The 27187-nt window shown below is 36.1% G+C and overlaps 1 protein-coding gene across 1 annotated transcript in view; it reads left to right on the forward strand.

Moving 5' to 3' along the window:
- The window catches only part of LOC105468895 (tyrosinase), a 124635-nt gene that overhangs the window by 15958 nt on the left and 81490 nt on the right, over window positions 1-27187 (forward strand). The window contains exon 4 of the mRNA XM_024788822.2: window positions 2852-3068. Within this exon, the coding sequence (XP_024644590.1) occupies window positions 2852-3068 (217 nt within the window). The remainder of the gene's footprint in view (window positions 1-2851; window positions 3069-27187) is intronic.

Here is a 27187-nt window from a genome sequence, read left to right on the forward strand (position 1 = left end):
TGCCTGACACATAGACATTTTAAAACTTTGGTTTGAAATGCAGCAACAATAAATCAATTATTCTATGAGAGGAGTTCTTTTGATTATATAGTATGTTAGAAGTTGCTAAGTGCACAGATAAAGCAGAAATTAGTGGTGTACAGTAAATGTTTAATAACTTGTTCTCAATGGGGAGTGGGAAGGTAGGGAGATACGATTCTGATTTTCCAATTGTTGTGGTGTAAATACTGACAATGGTAGATTTCCATCTAATGATGGGATATTGCTGAACATTCCAATACTGAGAAGGGTTACACACATTGAATTTTGCTAGTGCTAACCAGCTCTACTACACTGCTAAAGTGGGTGAGTAAGGCTGAATATGATGTTAAATAGATGTTTAGTGTAGATCTCATTAAGATAATGAGGATATGAATAACCCAAGCAGGTATCAGGAGAAAACGGTCTACCTAGAAAAAATAACCAATACAGGAACATGTTGCATAAGAGTGATTGGTTAGTTCTGGGAAGTGCAAAGAGACCAATGAAGATATAGAAGAGAGGGAAAGGGAAAGATCAGCAGGAAATAATGTTTGCATCAGACAGGTTCTCAGCAGAAAATAGATACTCAAATCAAGTTATATTAAGACAGTTTATTTACAAAAATTCGATCAAGATTTAGGGAAATCAACAAAGAACAACATCCTGTTGTCAACCACAACCGAGATGTAGGACTAGAACTCTCTATTTTATTTTAACCTAGAACCTACTTTTAAAAAATGTTTAATGTTGAGCTCTGCTAGACTAGTTGTAAAAGCACAAAATACACTACAGATGAAGTTGGAAAACTTGGGTTGCAGTCACAACACTGCCATTTATTTGCCATATAACCTGGAAAATGCCACTTAACCTGAGTCTCATTTTCCTTACTTGTGAGGTGGAAAGTATTGCTTTGTGATTTAAATAAGGCAATGCATGCACCATGTTTTCTTAAAAAGTTTTGCTTATAAAAAGGTGGGAAATTCTTATTTTTAAGATGGTATTTCTGCAATGAAAATCACCTCGGTTCTAGCTAAAGTTCAGAGAAATTTCTAGTTTTTAAAAAACAATCAACCATGAGTATTGTACTGCACATCAAAAAAAAGAGACAATAATAGGACATTTTATGAACAAAAAAGCACAAAGTGAAAGTAGTTCTAGTCCTTGACATTCTAAATATAATATTGATTAATGTTTTTAAAGCTACTGTTTGAGTGTTTTCTGTTGGTCATGCCATGTGCTATGGGCCTTATGTATAGAGAGATGACTATCTCTATTGTTACCAACCCTAGCCTCAGCACTTGGCACAGTGCTTAATATATCATAGGTAATTAATATTTTATTTTCTATAACTATGTGAATTAGTTGTTGTTATCTTCATTTGATAGATGATGTCTAGACAGTTAAATCAGTTTCTTAAGTGGTAGATGCAATACTAGAATCCTGTTCTAGGTTTTAACTTTCATGGCTCATTCTGCAACCTTAAAAAGCTAATTCCTTCAACATTTTAAAATGTAGTCATATGCCGCAAGATGGAATTTCTGTCAAGGATGGACCACATATATGACAGTGGTCCCACACTACTATAAATGGAGCTGAAAAATTCCTGTCACGACATCATAGCAGTCATAATGTTATACACAATGCATTACTCATGTCTTCGTGGTGATGCTGGTGTAAACAACTACTGAAATCCCAGTTGTATAAAAGTCTAGTACATACCATTATGTACATTACATAATACTTGATAATGATAATAAACAACTATGTTACTGGTTTATGTATTTACTATTCTATATTTTTATCATTATTTTTGAATGTGATTCTTCCACTTATAAAAAAGTAAGTTAACTGTGAAACAGCCTCAGGCAGGATCTCCAGGAGGTGTTCCAGAAAACGCCATTGTTATCACAGAGATGACAGCTCCAAGTGTGCTATTGTCCCTGAAGATTTTCCAGTGGGACAAGATGTGGAGGTGGAAGACAATGATATAGACAATCTTGACTCTGTGTAGGCCTACGATAGTATATATGCTTGTGTCTTAGTTTTTAACAAAATTCCAATTATGTTTATAAGTAAAAAATTAAATAACATAAAGCTTATAGACTAAAGATATAAATATTTCCTACAGTTGGACAATGTGTTTGTGTTTTAAGCTAAGTGCTATGATCAAAAGACCCCAAAAGTTTTAAAAAATTAAGTAAAAAAGTTACAGGAAGTTAAGTTTAATTTATTATTGAAAAAGAAAAATATTTTTATAAATTTAATGTAGCCTATATATATAGTGTTTATAAAATCTACAGTAGCGTAAAGTAGTATCTTAGGCCTTTATATTCACTCATTATTCCCTTACTGACTTACCCAAAGCGACTTCTACTCCTGCAAGGTCCATTTATGGTAAGTGTCCTGTATGTACAAGTATGCCATTTAAAAATAATTTTTATACTGTATTTTTACTGTACCTTTTGTATGTTTAGATAGGTTTAGATGTACAAATACTTGCCATTATCTTACAGTTGCCTATAGTGTTCAGTACAGCAATGTGCTGGACAGGTTTGTAGCCCAGGAGCAGTAGGTTTTACCATACAGCCAAGATGTTTAGTAGGCTATACAATCTAGGTTTGTGCAAGTACGGTGACTATGATGTTCACACAATGACAAAGTCACCTAATGATGGATTTCTCAGAACATATCCCTGTCATTAAAGACACATAATTGTGGTAATCTCCTAAGGAGAAATCTAACAATGGTAATTAGAAATTCCAACATTTCTACCCTTCTTCTACTGACTCAGGTGGTGACAATTTGTTTAACATGAGGGTGTTTTGTACAGATTATCTGTAGCCGATTGGAGGAGTACAACAGCCATCAGTCTTTATGCAATGGAATGCCCGAGGGACCTTTACGGCGCAATCCTGGAAACCATGACAAATCCAGAACCCCAAGGCTCCCCTCTTCAGCTGACGTAGAATTTTGCCTGAGTTTGACCCAGTATGAATCTGGTTCCATGGATAAAACTGCCAATTTCAGCTTTAGAAATACACTGGAAGGTAATCTCTTTCTTTTCACTTTTAATTTTTTTTCTGAATTTGTATTTACAGTCTCTTATCCAAAGTCTGAGGAGATGTTTGAGAATTCAGAATTTTCTGAGTTGACCAAGAATATGTGTTGTCTATACTTATATTGACAATGACCCTAGCCAACACTGGTCAGCACGTTATAATTCAACATCTTAGCTTCAGGAGTCAGGCATGGTGGCTCATGCCTGTAATCCCAGTTTACTTGGGAGGCTGTGACAGGTTGATGACTTGAACTCAGGAGTTTCAGGCTGCAGTGAGCTATGACTGTACCACTGCATTCCAGCCTCAGTAACAAAATGAGAGAGTCTATGAGGAAAGAAGAAGAAGCAGAAGCAGAAGCAGCAGCAGCAGCAGCCGCTTTAGTGAAATATATGAATATATTCATCTTATGAATAAATACAGGCAATAGGCAACCTAATGGTGAGTGATGTCAGTTTTTTCCATTAAAAGAGAAAAAGTAATTACATTTCCAGAACAATTTTGTATTGTAGAATTTCAGATATAAGTCTATGGACTGATAGTATTTTCCTACATTTTAGTGTTTTAGTTTTCTCCTGTTTAAAATATTCTAGGCAGTTGTGTTCTTTGAGGTAAGTTCATTCATTTAACTGTAATAAGGACACAGCACATAGGTCAAGCCTCCATATCATTATTCCTTAAGTTTTCTGTTCTTCATCAGAGATTACATCTCATGATCTTTTCTAACTCCTAAATATTTCTCCTACAAATGCTTTCATCTTGCTTGCATTTTGCATTCAACATCTGTTCATTCTTCTCTGCTCATAGCTGACCCAGTCATGAAACCCATTCCATTCACATAAATTTCCATTAGGAAAACAAAATTACAAACATTCAAGTCACAAATTTAAGAGGAGTTTGGGGAAGACATAGGCACTGACTTGTGGCAAGGCAGACAACTCAAAATTTAACACTAGACATCTCACCTCCTTAAAGACCTGTAACACCTTACCACATAGAAAAACTTTCCTCTCTTTTGTAATCCTTTCTCCTTAACTTGTTCTTTTTTTTTTCCTTTTTGTCATTGTTTTACACCCTAACTTTTGTTATTGTACTGTGCAGAGCGGTTTTACTGTTTCGTTCATTTCCTTGTTTTACTCAAAACCATAGTCTCAGGGTCTTACATCCAGAATCAATTTAAGCAACGAGAGTCTCATCCTAAAGATGAATTCTGTTTTCCAGCTATGTAAACAGAAATTAGGTTTATTCTTCTACAGTAATATTCATGATTAACTTTTAAAAGTAATAACCATATCTAAAGCACCATGTCAAACACTTTGTATGGCATTATCTCACTCAATTTCTTATAACCATCCTCTAAGGAAGATTGCATTTATTATTCCCACTTTTAAGGGAGGAAACATTATCAGAGATATTCATCTTTTGGTTATTGCTTCTCATTGAATAAGCGGCAGAGATAATCTGCACCCAGCTTTATCACGTACCAAAGTCCAAGTTCTTTCCTTTGCACTCTGATGATCAACAGTGGGTTGAGAGTTTCTTTGAAGTGGACAATACCAGTTTGGTCTTTTGATACAAGAAGGCAAGACATAGTACCAGGGAATTTCAGAGCCTATTTAACGAATCTAAAGTACGCAATTTCAAAGTCACAATCTGGGAGGATTGGGTGACCCACTGGACTCTTTAGGGATTAACAATAGTACTCAGAAAGCTGATATTAATGATGTTGCAAAATGAAGCTACATCTTTAAGGAAATTGGAGTATTTTTCTGTTTCTTCAGGCAAAGTTTTCAGCCATGAGTGACAGAAGCATATATTTTATTATTACAAAGCATGGGTTGGTCACAGAAATAAGGCAGGGGAACATCAGTCGTCTAGGGTCTCAAGTCAAAGAAAAAAAGTGACTCAAGATGTGTCAACTCAGCCAGTGGTTTTCAAGTGAGAGTCTAATACACACAGGTAAGGAGGGAACAGCAAATTTACTGCAAATAATTTGCTACTACAAATAATTTATGTTTGTAAATTATTTTTTCCCATAATTTATTCTTATTTTACACACTTTAGTAGGCAAAGTGTGTGAGAAAAGACGCAACATAGCATATTGTCTGGCACACAGTAGGTGTTCAATAAGTATCTGATAACCGAATACATAAATAATAGTTAGAATCCTTCAAATTTTATCTAACCCACCACTTACCTTATCTATGCCTGTTGCATGAAGTCCATGTCATGAGGCAAAATGTGAGAAACCATTAAGCTGAGCTGCCAAGAAAAACTTTTCTTTAGTAGGTACACATTTTAAAATTATTTTTCCTTAAATTTGTATTCAGCAATAATTTTAAGCTTACAGAATTGTGAAAATAAAAGCAATACAAAAACCATGAATATATATTTTACCCAAACTTACATTTTATCCTGATTCTCTCTCTCTCTCCCAGTCTGAACCATTTTGAGGGTAAATTGCATAGACTAACTCTTTACCCCTGAATATGTTAGTGTGTATTTCCTAAGGATAGGGATAGACTCATATAGCCACAGAACAGTTTTCAACTTCAGTAAACTCTATAGATACAATGCTTGTATCAAATCTACTGTATATATTTCAGTTTTTAAAAATAGATACAATAATATCCTTTTCAGTATTTTTCTTCTCCAAAATAGAATCCAGTCTAGGGTCACATAGCATTTAGTTTTCATGGTTCTTTAGTCTGAAATATTTCCATAGTCTGTACATATGTGTCTTTATGTGATTGACAGCTCTAGAGGATATAGTTCCTCCTCTTCCTCCTCATTTTTTAATGGAATGTTCTTCATTTTGAGTGCATCTAATATTTCCTCATGACTAGATCCAGATAATGCACTTTTAACCAAAATTCTACATAGGTCATTATGCATCTTTCTGAGATGCTGTCACATCTGGAGGCACATGACTATCTGTCTCACGTTGGAGATGTTAATTTTGATTGCCTACTCCAGATGTGGTTCAATTTTCCCACTGCATAATTACTTCTTTCCCCTGTTTAATAAACTGTCTACATGGAGACATTTTAAGACTATGTAAATAAACCACCTGTTATCACAATTTCTCCTACAGTTGCCATCCATTGATGGCTACAAATGTATGATTTTTCAGCTTCAGCACTTCTTTTAAATTTATTAGCCAATATTCAGGATTCTACTATTAGCAAGAATCCTCCATTCTTTCTATTTATTTATCTGTCTACCTATCTAATAATGGTATGGAGTAAAGGCTTTCCATTGTTTAATGGTATATAACTCATTGATGTTCTTAATTATCTTTGTATGCCAGTGGTTCCAGAATTTGCCCATGGTATACCTTCAAGCTTGTTCTTATGTCTCCATTTCATATACACATTTTTTTTAAAACACACACTCTCTCTGGTAAGTAAATTATTCTACAGCATCTTGTACCTACAATGCTCCAGGCCTGAAATTAGCCATGACTCTAAGGAGTAATGTTTTCTTTCATTGGAAGGAAATTCAAGGTCAAGATTTGGAAGCAAGTTTTGGTCACCAGAGAGACACATTTTATCTCACAACATGAATAGGGCAGGGAGTTTTCTTCTCCAAAATAGAATCCAGTCTTGGGGTGTCTTGGTCTACAAGGACTACTCAAGTGAATATAGCAGTGAGGACAATAGGAATTGAAAAGAGGTCAAATGTCACAATTACACCCTGCTCTCTCAATACTTGCACATGAAATGGAATTGTTGCTTTTGATTAAACCTCAAAGTTATTGCTTCCTTTTATTTCTTGGTCTTGTGAGAAGTGTATAATGCACTTCCCATGGAACAAAATATTCATAGTCATTGCTAGGACAAAGGAACTATTGTATTTTTGTCTATGGAAGTTATTTAAGTAACCTCAGCTTTCCTCTTAGATTTCATTGCTGAAATAGTGAAGATGTGTAATTTGTGAATTGTATAAGAGAGACCTCATGGCCAGGCACGGTGGCTCACGCCTGTGGTCCCAGCACTTTGGAAGGCCAAGGCAGGTGGATCACCTGAGGTCCGGAGCTCGAGACCACCCTGGCCAACATAGAGAAACCCCATCTCTACTAAAAATGCAAAAATTAGCCAGGCATAGTGGCACATGTCTGTAATCCCAGCTACTCAGGAGGCTGAGGCAGGAGAATCACTTGAACCCAGGAGACAGAGGTTGCAGTGAGCCTAGATCATGCCACTGCACTCCAGCCTGAGTGAGACTCTTTCCAAAAATAAATAAATAAATAAATTAATTAAATTAAAACCTCATGTTTCTAGATAAAGCAAATACAAATAAGTCTGTATTATAAGCGGTTTTCTGATTAGGTTAAATAGGGAACCCTGTGCAGTGTCAGTTGTCATCAGTTGTCACATTAAAACAGAAATTTTCTCTCATGAAAATCTCTGCCTATCCATTATGTCCTGTATATCAGAGTTCACAAGAGATTTTTTTTTTTAATAGCACTGTTGGGGAGTGGGACATGGGAACTGAAAGTTCAATGAATTGATTAAAGGTAATCAAACTGATTAGGATTAGATCCTAGCTCAACCACTTCCTAGATGTGTGACCTTGGGTATGTTATTTAACTTCTCTGGGTCTTAGTTTTATCATCTGTAAAATGCGGATAACATAATAATGTATAAGTTTCAAAGAATTAAATGATGTAATACATGAAAGGTACTTAGAACATTTTTTTCAACAAAGGGCACAACACTATTGTGTTAAGCTGTGGTTAGTTGCTGACAACTTAGTTAGCAATCATTAACTTCTCTGGCAATTAGCTTAACAAAGTAAGTATACATTGAGTTCTGAGAAAGCATATTATAAAGGCCTACATTTAGTGGAAAAATAAGGGAAAGGGGAGGATGGAAAAGAAGATTCATGAAGATAGACCCGAAAATAAATAATGTTTCTGGAGACAGATAGGATTTCAGGGCAAGTTTCAAAAATGAGGTGACAGCAGGAGCAAAGGTATCTTCTGTTACCCAAAAGGGAAGAAGGATACAGGAACAAAGAACAACTTGTTGGTGTTTAATGGTGTACTTCCAACTCTGAGCACAGTGGTTGCCTATAGTAGGTGCTCATTAAGTACTGGCTGACAGACTGATAAATCAATAAACAAAGGAAAGCTGCCTTCATTGTAAAACTTATATATACCAAGAATAGTGTAAAATCAAATTAATCATAGGTAGGGCCAAGTCAGTCTTGGGTTGTTTCAAACCACCCCTTTCTAACAAATGCAATTTATGACTATGGAAACTTATTATTGGAAGAGACTTTTCAGTATATTCAGTCTGACATCCCACACTATGCTAAGATGCCCACTGGGATAACATCACCATATGACCCATCAAGGGAAAACCTACCCCACAAGGGAAAATAAGAAGTTCTTTAGGATAAACCAAAATCTAATTTCATTCAACTTAAATAGAGCCATCCATGAACCTGGTATTATGGTATACTATGGAAGTACAAAAAAATACAAAGATAACTTACACAGTTTATCTCACTGAAAAGCTCACCATAAAGTGAAGAAACACCACACAAATACATAAGGAATACACAAAATAGTAATTGATATAAAATGAGGTAGGAACCCAGATACACCAGAAGTATTTCCCAAGGAGGTGGAAATAGAATTGGATCTTGAAATATCATTAACTGCTCACTGAGCAGAGAAGAGGAGGAGAGGCATTTCCAGCAGAGGGAACAACATATGCAATGACGTAGAGGTGTGAAAGTGTGAGACGAGTTACCAAAAAATGAGAAGTTCTACGTGGCTAGAATATTGAGTTTGTAGTGGGAAATAACAAGAGATGTAAGGAGTTTAGAAAAATCCATGTATACCGGTGTGTCTCAATCTTCTTGAAGGAAAAAAAACACATTATAGGCCTCTAGGAATATGTTCACAAATCCCTAGAAAATTAAGAAACTGAAATTTATTCTAAGATTCTTTCAAACCTTCACTTTAAAAGAGTTATAAATTCATTAATATTACATTAAACATTAGCTGTCATCACCATAAAAACCTAATGTTTAAAATCCACAACATTCATATCTTCAAAAGTATGTGTGAAAAATTTGTCTTGAAAACATTGCCATCGACAAGGGTAGTTGCGATAGGTTATTAAGCAGGAAATTGATATTATCCTACATATTCTTCAAAAGATATGATGCTAGTGGCATTAGTAGAATGCAAAAAGATAATCAGTGAGCTATTGGGGGAGTCATGGATGATGAGGGCTAGATCTAAAGTAGTGAGAATGAGGATGAAGATGAGTTGAATAGTGTATAGAATCAGAAGCTCTGGTGACTGACTATAAGGCAGCAAGGAAAGTAACAAGTTCAGGATGATTCTGACACATCGGTGATTGATTTCTAACAATTGGTCCTTGTTTTTTTCCTAGTAAGTTACACATCATTTAAAAATGTAATTTTTCTTCATGTAACAGCCCTTATAAAACTGATATTATGCTTCTCTAGAACCTTAACATTTTTTCTGCAGCCCTTCAGTCCTTTTTATTTCAATGTGACTGTCAAGCACTTCAGTAGGAAGTATTTCACCACTTCACATGCAAATATTTTTTTTAAGGAGCAATCTAGAAAGTGGTAAATGAGCTCTGAGCTTTAATGAGAAACAGTGGAAGTTTTGCATTTTTTAATGACATTTTAACATGAATAGTGTGTGTATTTGCAGATAAAAGCCAGCTGGGAAACTACAGTGAAGCCTCCATAGGTAATCTAGTTTTCAGTCTTCCTGCCTGAGAAATGGACTTTCTTAGTTCAAGCAAAATACAATACAATACAATGCAATGCAATGCAATGCAATGCAATACAAGTCACTCAGATTCAAAAAACAAATTCCTTTGACACTAATTGTGTAAACTGGGTAGCCAAGGAGATAGTTAACATGGGGTGACACATTCTAGTAGTTGGAAGGCTAAATTATTTCCCTAGTATATTCCTCACTAATTCTGAGGGAATCAGAAACTCAGTAGTTTGGTGTACCCTGACTCAGAAAGGGGCAGAAGGTTTGGAAAGATGATTAATCCAGACCAGGAAAACCTTTCTGGGACTGTTTTACTTAATCCCCCAGATTTACCACCTCGATAACCACATTGGTATTCTGATCAGGCAATAATCCTGATAATAACAATAAAAATTCCTATGTGCCAGACGTTGATACTTCTCACATGTTATCTTATTTTTTCCTCATAACAGTCCTAGGATATTTCATTGATTAAACAAAAGCACCATTCTCTGCAAAGTAATTATTCCAATAAATTTAGGAGACAGTCTCTGTCCTTATATTATAAGCTCATTCCACTTATTTCACTCAAAAGGTAACTTTTTTCTCTTTTCTTCAAGTTCTCAGAGCAAATAGAACCTTTCCTATAACATGAAGGGAATTCAACAAGTGACAATTGTATTGTTTTCCAAGTAGATTTGCTTTATATGTAGTTCTTTAATCAGAAAATAACATTACTGTTTTTAAAATTCTGAAACAAAATAGGGAATGTTCTATTGTGAATAAGATCTTTGTAGATATTTATGTATATTTTAAATTATTGAAGGCAGAAGCTGCTCTCAGGGAAGAGTTAATATTTATGTTATAGGTTCACACACACATCCACACCCACACACATGTGCACACACACACACAAGTCAAGTGTAATTACTACATATGAAAATTCCTGTCAAATTCTTAATCAATATCTTATTTCTCAAAGCAGAAGGTTGGGAGGACCAGAATACGTTTATCACATCTGGTTATTTTAGAAATTCTCTAGTTAGCATGCAGTGATAGCCTACTAGAAATGATGAGTATTTGAAGATTATGGGGCATTTTAATTTTTGCAGAAACAGTTCTTAAGAACCAGTGACATAGCTGAGACATCTGAGTGGTAGAAAGTCACTGTTTTCTATTTCTTTCAGAGAGGACTTAGAATAGTTTAAAGTTTGAGGGTATTATTGCATGATACTCAGTAACTTCTAAGTAGTAAGTGCACTAATGGTATCGCTGGGGCTCTCTGTGTTAAAAAACAAAAACAAAAACAAAAACAAAACAAACAAACAAAAAGCAGCATTTGTCCCCATATATTTATACATTTTAAACTGACTCTTCTACCTAGTCCTTCTTCTACTCCTCTAGTAATACTGGCATGCAATTTGTTGTTCTTGCCAAATGTGAATACTGAGAAAGTTAAAGTGAATTTATGTAAGCCGTGTGTCATCTTCACTCTGAATTAAAAGGTGCAGGTTTTATCTTATGGCAAGTACCATCTTAGGAAGATTCACTGGAAAGAGAGAAAGAAACTCCCCAGATTAGTGCAGAGCCCCTTACAGTCAATGAAAACACTGATATTGAAGACATATAGAACTGGATTTCAGTATCAGTTCTAAAATTCTGGGCATCTACTTCCTAATTTGTAAAATTTGTTCAATAATTACATTTGGGTTATTATGATAATTTATGTACATCTAGCTCCTATTACATACACAAAAATGTTTCCCCTTTTCTCCTCCCAACTTCTCTGTAATCTTCAATAGTCTTCTCAATTTCTGTTATAATTTAGCATAGGCTATCAGTCTTCGTAATGTGTATTTATCCATGCTAAAGAGCTTTTGTTTAATTTTTCATGATTTGAACTCACTGCTGTGGAAAATGGCTATTTACAGAAGGATAATCTCATTTTCCAAGAATTCATTTGAGGGTCCTAGAAGATCTTTATGAAGCAAAATAATACTTTTCTTATTTTTTAAGTATTCTCAAAATAATTTAAGTATTTTATATGTAAGTATTTTATATAATTTAAGTATTCTTATATATAATATAAAGTATTCTTATATAATAAATATACTTATTTAAGTATTCTCAAAATAATACTTCTTTTCTAAGTATAGAGTCAGGCATTAAAACATATAGACATCTCACTTCCTTGGGATAAGTCTTGGGAAAAATATCACTACACACTAGCAATAAATATTGCAAAGAAAATTTATAACTCTATTTTATGCAGTTATTAATTAAACAAATATGAGTTAAAAGACTTTAGGAGTTTTGCTCTGTAGCCCAGGCTGGAGTGCAATGGCGCAATCTTGGCTTACTGAAACCTCCACCTCCCGGGTTCAAAGGATTCTCAAGCCACAGCTTCCTGAGTAGCTGGGACTACAGGTGAGTGCCACCATGCCTCACTAATTTTTTTTTGTATTGTTAGTAGAGATAGGATTTCTCCATATTGGCCGGGCTGATCTCAAACTCCTGACCTCAAGAGATCCACCACCTTAGACTCCCAAAATGCTTGAGCCACCAAGCCTGGCCTAAATTCAGGGTATCAAAGATAAATTAACAATGTCTGATGCAAACATACTACTGCTTTGTATTCTTCTACACTAATGATTTGTAGTGTTTTGGTTTCAGAATCTATTTACAACTCTTACAATATATGAAAAATTTCTGCTAGCTTTTATTTATGTGGATTATATTTATGATTACTTCTCATTTGTAAAACTGTAAAGATCTTGCATATTTGTATTAATTAATTTAAAAATAAATTTCTTATATGATAGTATAAATAATATAATTTTAATAATAATTTCTAAAATACTAAGTGGAATGAAACTACTTTTTATTTTTACAAACAGGCTACATCTGGATTTTATGACTACTTCTACATTGAATATATTATAATTTATTGTTTGGTTGAAGAACTTGATGAAAAATCTAGCCTCACACAACTATGTAATCAGAATACAGAGAAGTATTTTTAAAAACACTTTCAGATAATTGTGAATCCTTTCTTTTTGACACTAAAACTTCACAAATGGTAATTTTCTCAGAGTTTAATTACACTGTCAAATCTGAAATCCTGTAAATGACCTTTTTGTCCTTGCCACATTAAAGTCCGTTGATCTGTCTAGCATCATGAATGAGTATTTTACCCATTAGTGATTTTATAATATCATGCATTGGTCATTTGTAAAATACTGAGTTACACAATCTTCCAAATGTTAAAATATCTCATTATACAATATTCAAAATGACATTATTAATATCACCACCAATCTCATCAGAAATATCTTTAAGTATGAAGACTTTATCAAGCTCATAGTGATGGTATCAGTTTTTCTTAATTTAAATTTTTGCTTGAAAACTCAAATTGTAGCACTGAAAAAATACCATTAGCTTTTTCAAGTGACAGACTTGCTTTGTTCACATAAGAAGAAGTCTGCCAAATGCCTGTCTAAATAGCCAGTTTATCTCTGAATTCTACATTCAAGTCAAAATGATTTCCTGTGGGAAACATGATTATTTCAGCTCTCAACACAAATAATGGCACAAGTGTTTTTTCCCTAGATGAACATATTTCAAAATGCAGCATAAATAGTACATATGTAGGTTCCATTCTGTCGAACAGAAAAATAAAGAGGCATATAAAAGAAGATAGTTTTTTAAAAAAGAAATTGTATTGCTTCATTAAGGACATTAAGTGAAACTAGCATTCATGTATTCAGTTTTACTGCAAGTCTGTGGCTGGTGAAGAATGTAATAATTACAGTACACTTGGTTGCCACTACCTTGATTTGTGCTAAGACACCAGAAGATTTACCCACTATTGCTTTTGCACCATCAGTGCAAACGTGAACACGGAAAAAGGCAAATCACATCATAGTATTATTAGGAAAATAGTTTTGACATTGCAAATACTCAAAGAGTTTCAGGGACTTCAAGGGATCTGTTGGTTACATTTTGCTAACCAAGAAAACCCTGGGATTGTAGAATAATTTCTTTTTAAAACATAAGGGCATCTGGGAAGACCTTATTAATTTCAAACATAATTCTGCATTTTCAGGATGAAATGTCAAAGAATGTTGATATGTAAATGCACATTTAAATCCAAAGAGATGGTGGCTAATGATGTACATTATCAGGCCTTTCCTCTAGAGGTTTTGGTTCAGTAGGTCTGGCAGTGGAAGTAGGGGTGTTTATGACCTCCAGTGAGCCACAGTGACTCATATAATAATGTTTATATACATATATATATATTTATGTGTGTGTGTGTGTGTATGTACACACACACATATCTCCACATAATTATTTCTATTTATATATTAAACCCTATTATCAATACAAAGAGCACGCATGCACACACACATATTTTTGTGGGGGTAGGGTAAAAGGTGTTTTCCTGCAGTGGTACACTTGTCACCTTGCTTCTCTCTCTGGTGACTGTTGAGGTTGTCTACAGTGGATTGGGTGCATCCTGAGGGCCTTCAACAGAATGAGGTCCACACATAACCTTCTAGTATTTGGAAAGTTGAAGGACAGAATGAAAATCCCACAGTAAAAGCATGCTGAGCTATGAAAATGAGGCAGATTTTATGGTAAATAGTAGGTCATTGTGTTTCCCAAACTTGATCTAATTGGCTGTTACAAATTATCTGGCACATATATTGATTCCAGATGTGATTAGTGTTCACTTGGTTCTAGGGTTTTACATATATGCCAATTTGGCAATCCTAACATGTTGATGTTGATAATGCTTCATGGCCAAAACTAGAATGTATTTTCATAATACACACACACACTCACACTCTCTCTCTATAACTGGATCCTAGGAAACTTTAATTTTAGTAAATGCCTCAGGTGATTTTTATGATCAGGCATACAGGGCAGCTCTGCTCTATAGCTGGTTACTGTATTCACATTTCTTTTCTTATGATGTAATAAGTAATGGTGGGGGAGCAGATTTTGTAATCAACTGTAGAAATATGACTATAAAAACTATTTCATGGCTTATATTTCTCTTCGTTGCAAGCTTGTCTTACCTCAAGGGCAGAAAAAAATGATGCTGTTTCTATGAAAAGATTTTTCTGTTCAGTAAAATCTCTAGTGTAAAAAGAGTGGCCTATTTTCAATTTGCAAGTCTGATTATTAGCCTTTGATTCATATAACATAAATAGACTTCTTTGATATCTAAAGAGCTTGACTATATTAAAGTAAGAAAGTAATAGATACTTGCATCTCAACTTTATAACTGAGCAACAGAGAAAACAAAATTAGTAGTTGTTGAGCACCTGATGCCTTGTACATTTTCAAATAAATCATTTGAAATTTGCAACTACACCATGAGATAGGTTTTGCCTTGATTTTACAGATAGGGAACCTGATAGTCACATGGTTGATAACAACCACAGTTAAGTCTACTATTCCAAGTTCATCCGACTCCAAGGCTGATACAAATCCCACTTCACTACAAAGCTTTCTTCAGCTTGCTAAAGTAAAGCTCAGGACTCTGATAAACTCCCAACCCTGCCTCTGGTATATGACCCAACACTAACCACACTGCTCAGAGAGGGTATCTAAAAGAAATTCTTGTGTGAAAACAATGAAATTTTGGTGGGCAAACAGAAACATAATCGTAAATAAACTAACAAAAGCATACAACACAGAATTCTACTTCTGGGAAGGTAAAGTAGGTACACTTTTCTCTATTAGTCCCTCTAAATACAACCACAGTCTCTGCATATTGTATATAAAAGAAGCAGAAAGAATATAAATAGTGGAGAGAAGAAGGCAGATCAACTAGGAATATTGGGATCTCATGGTATGATGGTGAGTCCCCTGGGTTTTATTTTCCTCATATATTCAAGATTTGGAGTTGAAGAAGCTTGTAACCTAGAAACACCTAAAGGTACATACAAACAAAAGTAAAACAAAACAAAACAAAAACAGAAAAAAACACCAACAAAAGCCTTCTCTCTCTAGTCACAGGACAAAGAAAGGTGCAGACAAGTTTTAAATAGTAACCACTCTACTTCATCAAATTCAAAAACAGAAAACCTGAGGCACAATCCCCACCCAAGTTAGCAAAAGTTGATTGGGGAGACTAGACTTCCACCCTTGCTAGGCTATAAAAGGTGCCTCCTCAATACCCTTCCAGGGTGGTGTAAGAGAAGGCTCAGTTTGCATTCCAACCAGGGAGGAATTAACCACTCTTCTACTTTACATGGAGGCAACTTGGAGGACCTACAATTCTATCCCTATTAGGCAGTAAAAAGATGAATCTTTTCTTCCCTTCTGGATTGTTGTCAGAGGGGGCCTATTGGAGAGTTAGGTCTTCGAGCACTGTCTAGTGGTAATTAGGCCACCCAATGGCATTAGGGGAAACTAGTTGAGGAGCAGTAAGTCATGAGGTATTCTTACCTCTCCTAGCAAGGAAGACACCAGAAGAGGCCTAGTGGGGAGCCAGGTCAGTGGGGAACTTGGACTTCTATTGCTACTTGAAAGTAATAATGGAGCGTTTCCCTTCTGTTGGAGCTGAGTCAGAGAAAGCCAGGAGATTATACATTTTTTTTGTTTGTTTTTTTGAGATGGAGTCTTTGTTGTGTTGCCCAGGCTGGAGTGCAGTGGCGTGATCTCGGCCCACTGCAACCTCCACCTCCCAGAGTAGCTGGGATTCCCCTGACTCAGTTTCCCGAGTCGCTGGGATTATAGGCACCCACCCACAAGCCCAGCTAATTTTTTGTATTTAGTAGAGACAGAGTTTTAATATGTTGGCCTGGCTAACCTCCAAATCCTGACTTCAAGTGTTCAGCCCACCTTGGCCTCCCAAAGTGCTGGGATTACAGGTGTGAGCCACTGTGCCCAGTTGAGATTATAAACTTTTATAAAACAGAAGATTTAATAAGTCTCATAAAATACTCAAAATGTCCAGGTTGCAAAATAATAATAATAATAATAATAATAATAATAATAATAATAATCCCTTTTCATACCAAGAAAAGTTACATCCTTGAATTAAAAAAAAAACAAAACAGTAAATGGCAACACTGAAGTAACAGATATGTTAAAATTATCTCAAATAATAGGTTGGAGCAAAAGTAATTGTGGTTTTCGTCACTGAACAGAATGGCGAAAACCACAATTACTTTTGTATCAAGTTAACAGATTTTAAAACAGTCATTTATTTTTATTATTTATTTATTTATTTATTTATTGAGATGGAATCTGGCTCTGTTGCCCAGGCTGGGGTGCAGTGGCGCGCAATCTCTGCTCACTGCAAGCTCCGCCTCCTGGGTTCACGCCATTCTCCTGCCTCAGCCTCCTAAGTATCTGGGACTACACGTGCCCGCCACCACGCCCGGCTAATGTTTTGTATTTTTAGTAGAGACGGGGTTTCACCTTGTTAGCCAGGATGGTCTCGATCTCCTGACCTCATAATCCGCCCACCTCGACCTCCCAAAGTGCTGGGATAACAGGCGTGAGCCACCGCACCCGGCAAAACAGTCATTTTTGAATTCCTCAATGAACAATTATAAACATACTTGAAACAAATTTAAAAAAATAGAATGACTTATCAAGAAAATGGAAGATATCACAAAGAACAAAATAAAATTAGAACTAAAAAATACAGTTACCAAAATAAAAGTCTCAATACTAGGTTCAACAGCAGAATGAAGAGGAAAGAAGAAAGAATCAGTGAACTGGAAGACAGAAAAATAGAAATTACCAAATCTGAAAAACAGAAAACAGATTGGAAAAAAAATTAAAAAGGCTCAAAGACTTGAATAACTACATGAAAATGATTGAACATTTGTGTTATTAGTATCCTAGAGAGGAGAAAAAGCAGTTCTGGGAAAGTACTCAATGAAATGACTGAAAACTTCCCAAATTTAGTGAAAGAAACAGCAAATTCAAGAATCTGAGTTAAACCCAATTTAATAAATCCCATAGCAATCCACATTAAAATATATCACTACAAACTTCTAAAAACTAAAGAAATATTGAAAGTAGTGATTTTGTGGAAAAAATGACTGACAGACTTTCCTTTGACACCATAGAGGCCAGAAGGTGGCACTACATTTTTCAAATGCTGAAAAAAATGAACTGTTAATGCAGTGTTCTATGCCCAGGGAAAATAATTCAGTAATGAAGGAGAAATCAAGATCTCCTCAGATGAAGAAAAATGAAAAAGTTTGTCACCACCAACCAGACGTGCCCTGAAAAAAAAAAAAGTTAATAGAAGTTTCTTTAAAAGAAGGGAAATGATAAAATAAAAAACTTTCTTATGCAAAAATATAGGGAATTCAATAGACTTCTTTCGAGTTTTCTAAATTGTGATTTGATGGTTGAAACAAAAATAAAATTTTATGTCATTCATCTCAATGAACATAAGAGAAATATTTAAGGTTTTACACTTAATTTGAACTAGTTGAAGGATTCCAGCAGAGAGAAATTATGTAAAAATAGCATAATACTTAGATAAATCACCAACAAAGTGATACAATATATTTAAAAAAACTATTAATAAAAATGGAATTTGTAAAAATTTTCAAGCAACTCAAATGAAGACAGGAAAAATGAACCAAAAAATTCAGCAAAGTAACAAACAGGAAAAAAAAAAAAGTTGGTTTAAGCCATAACATTATATGATACTTATATTAAATGTGAATGGTCTAAAAATACCAAATAAGAGATTGGTAGATTAGATTTTATTTTTAAATAACCCAACTGTATTCAGCCTAGAGGAAATTCACTTTAGATATAACATTATTGGTGAAAGTTAAAGGATGGAAAAAAAAATTATAAAACAATCAAAACAAAGTGAAAGTGGATATATTAATATCTAATAGACTTCAGAGAAAAAACAATCATTGGAGTAAGAGAGGCACATTTTATCAAGATCAATGAGTCAATCCACTAAGAAGACATAGCAATCCTAAATGTGTAGGCCCCAAACAGGCTTAAAATATGTGAAGCAAAAGCTGGTAGAGCTAAAAGGAAGAAATAGACAAATTCACAATTACAGTTGGAGAATTCAATGCTTCTTTTTAACCAATAGGACTAGGCAAAACATCTTCTGCAGTGATACAGAAGAACTTAACACCATCAGTCAAAAGAATGTATTCAACATTGATAAAACATTCCATTCAATAATGATAAAAATACTCATTTATTTAAAGTGCTGATAAAACATATGCTAAACATATGACTGCCCCTTGAGCCATAAAGCAAACATCAACAAATTTAAAAGGATTGGAATTATACAGATTGTGTTCTCCTACCATAATGGAATCAAACTAGAAATCAATAACATTATGGAAAGATCTTCAAACACTTAGAAACTAAACAAAGCACTTCTAAATAACCCAAGGAGTAAAGAGAAAGACTTAAGGAAAATAAAATACATTTAAATAAATAAAATTAAAAACCAAATTTACCAAAATTTGTCAGACATACTATAAAATTGTGCTTAGAGGGGAAAGTATAGTACTAAATGCACACATGTGGAAAGAGGAAAAGTTTCAAGTCAGTAATACAAACTCAAACTCTAGAACTTAGAAATAGAAGAGCAAAATAAAACTAAAGCACAAAGAATGAAGGAAATAATAAAGATAGGAGCAGAAAGCAGTGAAATTAACAGGAATCAATACAGGATATGAATACAGCAAACACCTGGTTTTTGGAAATATTAATAAAATTGACAAATTAACATGATTGCAAAGGAAAAAAGAGAAAAGACACAAATTACCAATATCAAGAATCAAACAGGGTATATCACTACAGATCTTGGAGACATCAAAAGGGTAATAAAAGAGTACTATGAGCACTCTATGTACATAACATTTGACAATTTAGATGAAATGAACTAATTCCTAAAAAAGCACAAACTATACCACTCACCCAATAAGAAATAGACAATTTAAATAGCCCTATAAATGTAAAGGAAATTGAATTGGTAATTTTAAATCTCCCAAAATAGAAATCCTTAGGCAAAGAATGTTTTCCTTGAGAATCAATCAGGAATTTAATAAATTAACACAAATTCTATACAATCGGTTTCAGAATATAGAAGAAAAGGAAAAACTTTTTGAGTCATTTTATAAATCTAGTATTACCTTGATATTAAAACCAGATAAAAGAATGCCAAGAAAATGAGACAGATCAATATCCCTCATGTAGATAGATGTAAAAATTCTTAACAAAATATTGATGAATATAATTCAGCTGTATATAAAAAGAATTTTATGCATTGAAACAAGTGAAATTTATTCCAAAAATAAATACAAAACTGCTTCAAAATGTAAATATTCTGTGTCTTGACCCTTTCAATGCCAATATCCTAGCTATGATATTCTACTATATTACATAATATTTTTTCAAGGTTACCATTGAGGGAAATTGAATAAAGAGCACATCAGAGTTCTCTCTATTATTCCTTACAGCTGCATATAATTCTATAATTATCTCAAAATAAAAAGTTTTTAAAAAGACAAAGTTAAGGCAAATATTTGAAATTTACATTTAAATAGATAGATGAGATAAAAGGCAGTATTAAGAACCCTATTTCAGTCAAGCAATGAGCAATTCTTACTTTTATGTATTGAACTTTCTTGATGCATAAACATGAAGAGAACCAATGTGTAACACCATCCAAGATAATATCAACAGTTATCAATATATGTGAGAAAAGACTTAGGGAGGACTTCCAATACAGATTTTATTCTAAATTTTACATTATACAAAAATGTATAATGTAAGATATTATCACTTTGTTTCCTGCCAATTTGAGATGAATAATTATTGTGCTAGAGAATAAAATAATTACTCAATAATTTGTATGCAATTCATCTGAATCTATGGATCATTTACAGAGATTTCCTTAAAATATGCATTATAATATTAGTCATTATGATATACCCAAATCCCTAATTGTATAAGTACTTCTAAAACATATCTAATGATCTTTGTAATCATTCTTCTTAGACATACTTACATTGTTTTTATTTATCCATCAGCATTAGCAGTTGCTTTTTATTTTTGTTTTTTAGTATATAAAAAAAGATTTTCCATATCAATCAATTTTTATGGCCACTATTTATGTTATTGTAAAGTAAGAACAAACGTAAGACATTTTGCTCAACTTTCAGTTTAGTTTAAATTCTTGCTTTGGGAGAGTTTCCAAGATGACAGAATAGGAACAGCTCTGGTCTATAGCTCCCAGGGAGATCAATGCAGAAGATGGGTGATTTCTGCATTTCCAATTGAGGTATGTGGTTCATCTCATTGGGAGTGGTTGGACAGTGGGTGCAGCCCATACAAGACAAGCCAAGCAGGACAGGGTGTCACCTCACCCGGGAAGCACAAGGGGTCGGGGAATTTCCCTTTCCTAGCCAAGGGAAGCTGTGAGTGACCGTACCTGGAGGAACGGTACACTCTTGCCCAAATACTGCATTTTTCCCACAGTCTTCGCAACCAGCAGACCTTCTATGCCTAGCTCGGCAGGTTCCGTGCCCATGGAGCCTCGCTCACTGCTAGTGCAGCAGTCTAAGATTGACCTGGCATGCTGGAGCTTGGCAGGGCGAGGGGTATCCACCATTGCTGAGGCTTGAGTAGGTGATTCTATGCTCACAGTGTAAACAAAGCAGCAGGGAAGCTCTAACTGGGTGGAGCCCACTGCAGCTCAGCAAGACCTACTGCCTCTCTAGGTTCCACCTTTGGGGGCAGGGCATATCTGAACAAAAGGCATCAGACACCTTATGCAGAATTACATGTCCCTGTTTGACAGTTCTGAAGAGAGCAGTGGCTCTTGGAGCAGTGTTTGGGCTTTGACATCAGACAGACAGCTTCCTCAAGTAGGTCCCTGACCCCATGTAGCCTGACTGGGAGACACCTCCCAGTAGGGGCTGACAGACACCTCATACAGGCAGGTGCCCCTCTGGGACAAAGTTTCCAGAGGAAGGATCAGGCAGCAATATTTGCTGTTCTGTAGCCTCCATTGGTGATACCCAGGCAAACAGGGTCTGGAGTGGACGTCAAGCAAACTCCACCAGACCTACAGCCGAGGGGCCTGTTAGAAGGAAAACTAACAGAAAGGAATAGCATCAACAACAAAAAAACAGGACATCCAAACCAAAACCCCATCTGTAGGTTACCAACATCAAAGACCAAAGGTAGATAAAACCACAAAGACGGGGGGGGGGGGGGGGAAACCAGATCAGAAAGATGGAAAATTCCAAAAACCAGAATGCCTCTTCTCCTCCAAAGGAACACAGCTCGTCACCAGCAAGGGAACAAAACTGGATGGAGAATGAGTTTGATGAACTGACTGAAGTAGGCTTCAGAAGGTGGGTAATAACAAACATCTCCAAGCTAAAAGAGGATGTTCAAACCCATTGCAAGAAAGCTAAAAACTTTGAGAAAAGGTTAGATGAATGGATAACTAGAATAACCAGTGAAGAAAAGAGCTTAAATGACCTGATGGAGCTGAAAACCACAGTACAAGAACTTCGTGACACATACACAAGCTTCAATAGTGGATTCGATCAACCAGAAGAAAGGATATCAGTGATCGAAGAACAAATTAATGAGATAAAGCAAGAAGATGAGATGAGAGAAAAAAGAGTGAAAAGAAACAAACAAAGCCTCCAAGAAATATTGGACTATGTGAAAAGACCAAACCTATGTTTGATTGGTGTACCTGAAAGTGATCAGAGAATGGAACCCAGTTAGAAACACTCTTCAGGATATTATCCAGAAGAACTTCCCCAACCTAGCAAGGCAGGCCAACATTCAAATTCAGGAAATACAGAGAACACCATAAAGATACTCCTTGAGAAAAGCAACCCCAAGACACATAATTGTCACATTCACCGAGGCTGAAATGAAGGAAAAAAATGTTAAGGGCAGCCAGAGAGAAAGGTTGGGTTACCCACAAAGGGAAGCCCATCAGACTAACAAGGTATCTCTTGGCAGGAACTCTGCAAGCCATAGGAGAGTGGGGGGTCAATATTCAACATTCTTAAAGAAAATAATTTTCAACCTGGAATTTCATATCCAGCCAAACTAAGCTTCATAAGTGAAGAAGAAATAAAATCCTTTACAGACAAGCAAATGCCGAGATTTTGTCACCATTAGGCCTGCCTTGCAAGAGCTCCTGAAGGAAGCAGTAAACATGGAAAAGAACAGTCAGTACCAGACACTGCAAAATCACACCAAACTGTAAAGACCATCTACACTATGAAGAAACTGCATCAATTAATGGGCAAAATAACCACCTAGCATCATAATGGCAAGATCATATTCATACATAACAATATTAAACTTAAATGTAAATGGGCTAAATGCCACAACTAAAAAACACAGACTGGCAAATTGCAAAGTCAAGACACATCAATGTGCTGTATTCGGGAGACCGATCTCACATGACAAGTCACACATAGCTTCAAAATAAAGTGATGGAAGAAGATCTACCAAACAAATGGAAAGAAGAAAAAAAAAAAAAAGCAGGGGTTGCAATCCTGGTCTCTGATAAAACAGACTTTAAACCAACAAAGAGCAAAAGAAAAAAAGAAGGCCAGTACATAATGGAAATGGGATCAATTCAACAAGAAGAGCTAACTGTACTAAATATATATATGCACCCAATACAGGATCTCCCAGATTCATACAGCAAGTTCTTAGTGACCTACAAAGAGATGTAGACTCCCACACAATAATAGTGGCAGACTTTAACACCACACTGTCAATATTAGACAGATCAACAAGAAGGATATCCAGGACTTGAACTCAGCTCTGGACCAAGCAGACCTAGTAGACATCTACAGAACTCTCCACCCCAAATCAACAGAATATACATTCTTCTCGGCACCACATCACACTTACTGTAAAATTGACCAATAAACACTCCTCAACAAGTGTAAAAGAACAGAATCACAACCAACTGTCTCTCAGACCACAGTGCAATCAAATTGGAACTCAGGATTAAGAAACTCACTGAAAACCGCCAACTACATGGAAACTGAACAACTTGCTGGTGAATGAGTACTGGGTAAATAACAAAATGAAGTCAGAAATAAAGATGTTCTTTGAAACCACTGAGAACAAAGACACAATGTACCAGAATCTCTGGGACACATTTAAAGCAGTGTGTAGAGGGAAATTTATAGCACTAAATGCCCATAAGAGAAAACAGGAAAGATCTAAAATTGACACCCTAACATCACTATTAAAAACTAGAGAAGCAAGAGCAAACAAATTCAAAAGCTAGCAGAAGACAAGGAATAACTTAAGATCAGAGTAGAACTGAAGGAGACAGAGACACAAAAAAACCCTTAAAAAAAAAGAAATCAATGAATCCAGGAACTGGTTTTGTGAAAAGATCAACAAAATTGATAGACCACTAGCAAGACAAATCAAGGAGAAAAGAGAGAAGAATCAAATAAATGCAATAAAATGATAAAGGGGATATCACCACCAATCCCACAGAAATGCAAACTATCATCAGAGAATACTATAAACACCTCTACACAAATAAACTAGAAAATCTAGAAGAAATGGATAAATTCCTGGACACATACACCCTCCCAAGACTAAACCAGGAAGAAGTCAAATCTTTGAATAGACCAATAACAGGTTCTGAAATTGAGGCAATAAACAGCCTACCAACCAAAAAAAGTCCAGGACCAGATGGATTCACAGCCAAATTCTATCAGAGGTACAAAGAGGAATTGGTACCATTCCTTCTGAAAACATTCCAATCAATAGAAAAAGAGGGAATCCTTCTTAACTCATTTTATGAGGCCAGCATCATCCTGATATCAAAGCCTGGCAGAGACACAACAACAAAAAAAGAGAATTTTAGGCCAATATCCCTGATGAACATCGATGTGAAAATACTCAAATTACTGGCAAGTTGAATCCAGCAGCACATCAAAAAGCTTATCCACCACAATCAAGTTGGCTTCATCCCTGGGATGCAAGGCTGGTTCAATATATGCAAATCAATAAATGTAAATCCATCATATAAACAGAACCAATCACAAAAACCACTTAATTATCTCAACAGATGCAGAAAAGGCCTTCAACAAAATTTAACAGCCTTTCATACTAAAAACTCTAAATAAACTAGGTATTGATGGAATGTATCTCAAAATAATAAGAGCTATTTATGACAAACCCACAGCCAATATTATACTGAATGGGCAAAAACTGGAAGCATTCCCTTTGAAAACCATCACAAGACAAGGATACCTTCTCTCACCACTCCTATTCAAAATAGTTTTGAAAGTTCTGGCCAGGGCAATCAGACAAGAGAAAGAAATAAAGGGCATGGTATTGGAATAGGAAGGGAGGAAGTCCAATTGTCTGTTTGCACATGACATGATTGTATATTTAGAAAACCCCATTGTCTCAGCGCAAAATCTCCTTAAGTTGATAAGCAACTTCAGCAAAACCTCAGGATACAAAATCAATATGCAAAAATCACAAGCATTCTTATACACCAATATTAGAGAAACAGAGAACAAAATAATGAGTGAACTCCCATTCATAATTACTAAAAAGAGAATAAAATACCTAGGAATCCAACTTACAAGGGATGTTAAGGACCTCTTCGAGGAGGACTACAAACCACGGCTCAATAAAATAAAAGAGGACACAAACAAATGGAAGAACCTTTCATGCTCATGGATAGGAAGAATCAATATTGTGAAAATCGTCATACTGCCCAAGATAATTTATAGATTCAATGCTATCCCCCATCAAGCTACCAATGACTTTAACAGAATTGGAAAAAACTACTTTAAAGATCATATGGAACCATAAAAGAGCCTGCATAGCCAAAACAATCCTAAGCAAGAAAGAACGAAGCTGGAGGCATCATGCTACCTGACTCCAAACTATGCTACAAGGCTACACTAACCAAAACATGATACTGGTACCAAAACATATATAGATTAATGGAACAGAACAGAGGCCTCAGAAATACCACCACACATCTACAACCATCTGATCTATGACAAATCTGACAAAAACAAGCAATGAGGAAAGGATTCCCTATTTAACAAATGGTGTTGGGAAAACTGGCTAGCCATATGTAGAAAGCTGAAAATGTATCCCTTCCTTACACCTTACACAAAAATTAGCTCAAGATGGATTAAAGACTTAAATGTAAGACCTAAAACCATAAAAACCCTAGAAGAAAACCTAGGCAATACCATTCAGGATATAGGCATGGGCAAAGACTTCATGACTAAAACACCAAAAGCAATGACAGCAAAAGTCAAAATACACAAATGGAATCCAGTTAAACTAAAGAGGTTCTGCGCAGCAAAAGAAATATCATCAGAGGGGGGGCGGAGCAAGATGGCCGAATAGGAACAGCTCCAGTCTCCAACTCCCAGCGCGAGCGACACAGAAGACCGGTGATTTCTGCATTTTCAACTGAGGTACTGGGTTCATCTCACTGGGGAGTGCCGGACGATCGGTGCTGGTCAGCTGCTGCAGCCCGACCAGCGAGAGCTGAAGCAGGGCAAGGCATTGCCTCACCTGGGAAGCGCAAGGGGGAAGGGAATCCCTTTTCCTAGCCAGGGGAACTGAGACACACAACACCTGGAAAATCGGGTAACTCCCACCCCAATACTGCGCTTTAAGCAAACAGGCACGCCAGGAGATCATATCCCACACCTGGCCGGGAGGGTCCCACACCCACGGAGCCTCCCTCATTGCTAGCACAGCAGTCTGTGATCTACCGGCAAGGCAGCAGCAAGGCTGGGGGAGGGGCGCCCGCCATTGCTGAGGCTTAAGTAGGTAAACAAAGCTGCTGGGAAGCTCGAACTGGGTGGAGCTCACAGCAGCTCAAGGAAACCTGCCTGTCTCTGTAGACTCCACCTCTGGGGACAGGGCAATAACAAACACAGCCAAAACCTCTGCAGATGCAAATGACTCTGTCTGACAGCTTTGAAGAGAGCAGTGGATCTCCCAACACGGAGGTTGAGATCTGAGAAGGGACAGACTCCCTGCTCAAGTGGGTCCCTGACCCCTGAGTAGCCTAACTGGGAGACATCCCCCACTAGGGGCAGTCTGACACCCCACACCTCACAGGGTGGAGTACACCCCTGAGAGGAAGCTTCCAAAGCAAGAATCAGACAGGTACACTCGCTGTTCAGAAATATTCTATCTTCTGCAGCCTCTGCTGCTGATACCCAGGCAAACAGGGTCTGGAGTGGACCTCAAGCAATCTCCAACAGACCTACAGCTGAGGGTCCTGACTGTTAGAAGGAAAACTATCAAACAGGAAGGACACCTACACCAAAACCCC

Source organism: Macaca nemestrina, chromosome 12 (assembly GCF_043159975.1).
Source record: "Macaca nemestrina isolate mMacNem1 chromosome 12, mMacNem.hap1, whole genome shotgun sequence".
Lineage (NCBI taxonomy): Eukaryota > Metazoa > Chordata > Mammalia > Primates > Cercopithecidae > Macaca > Macaca nemestrina.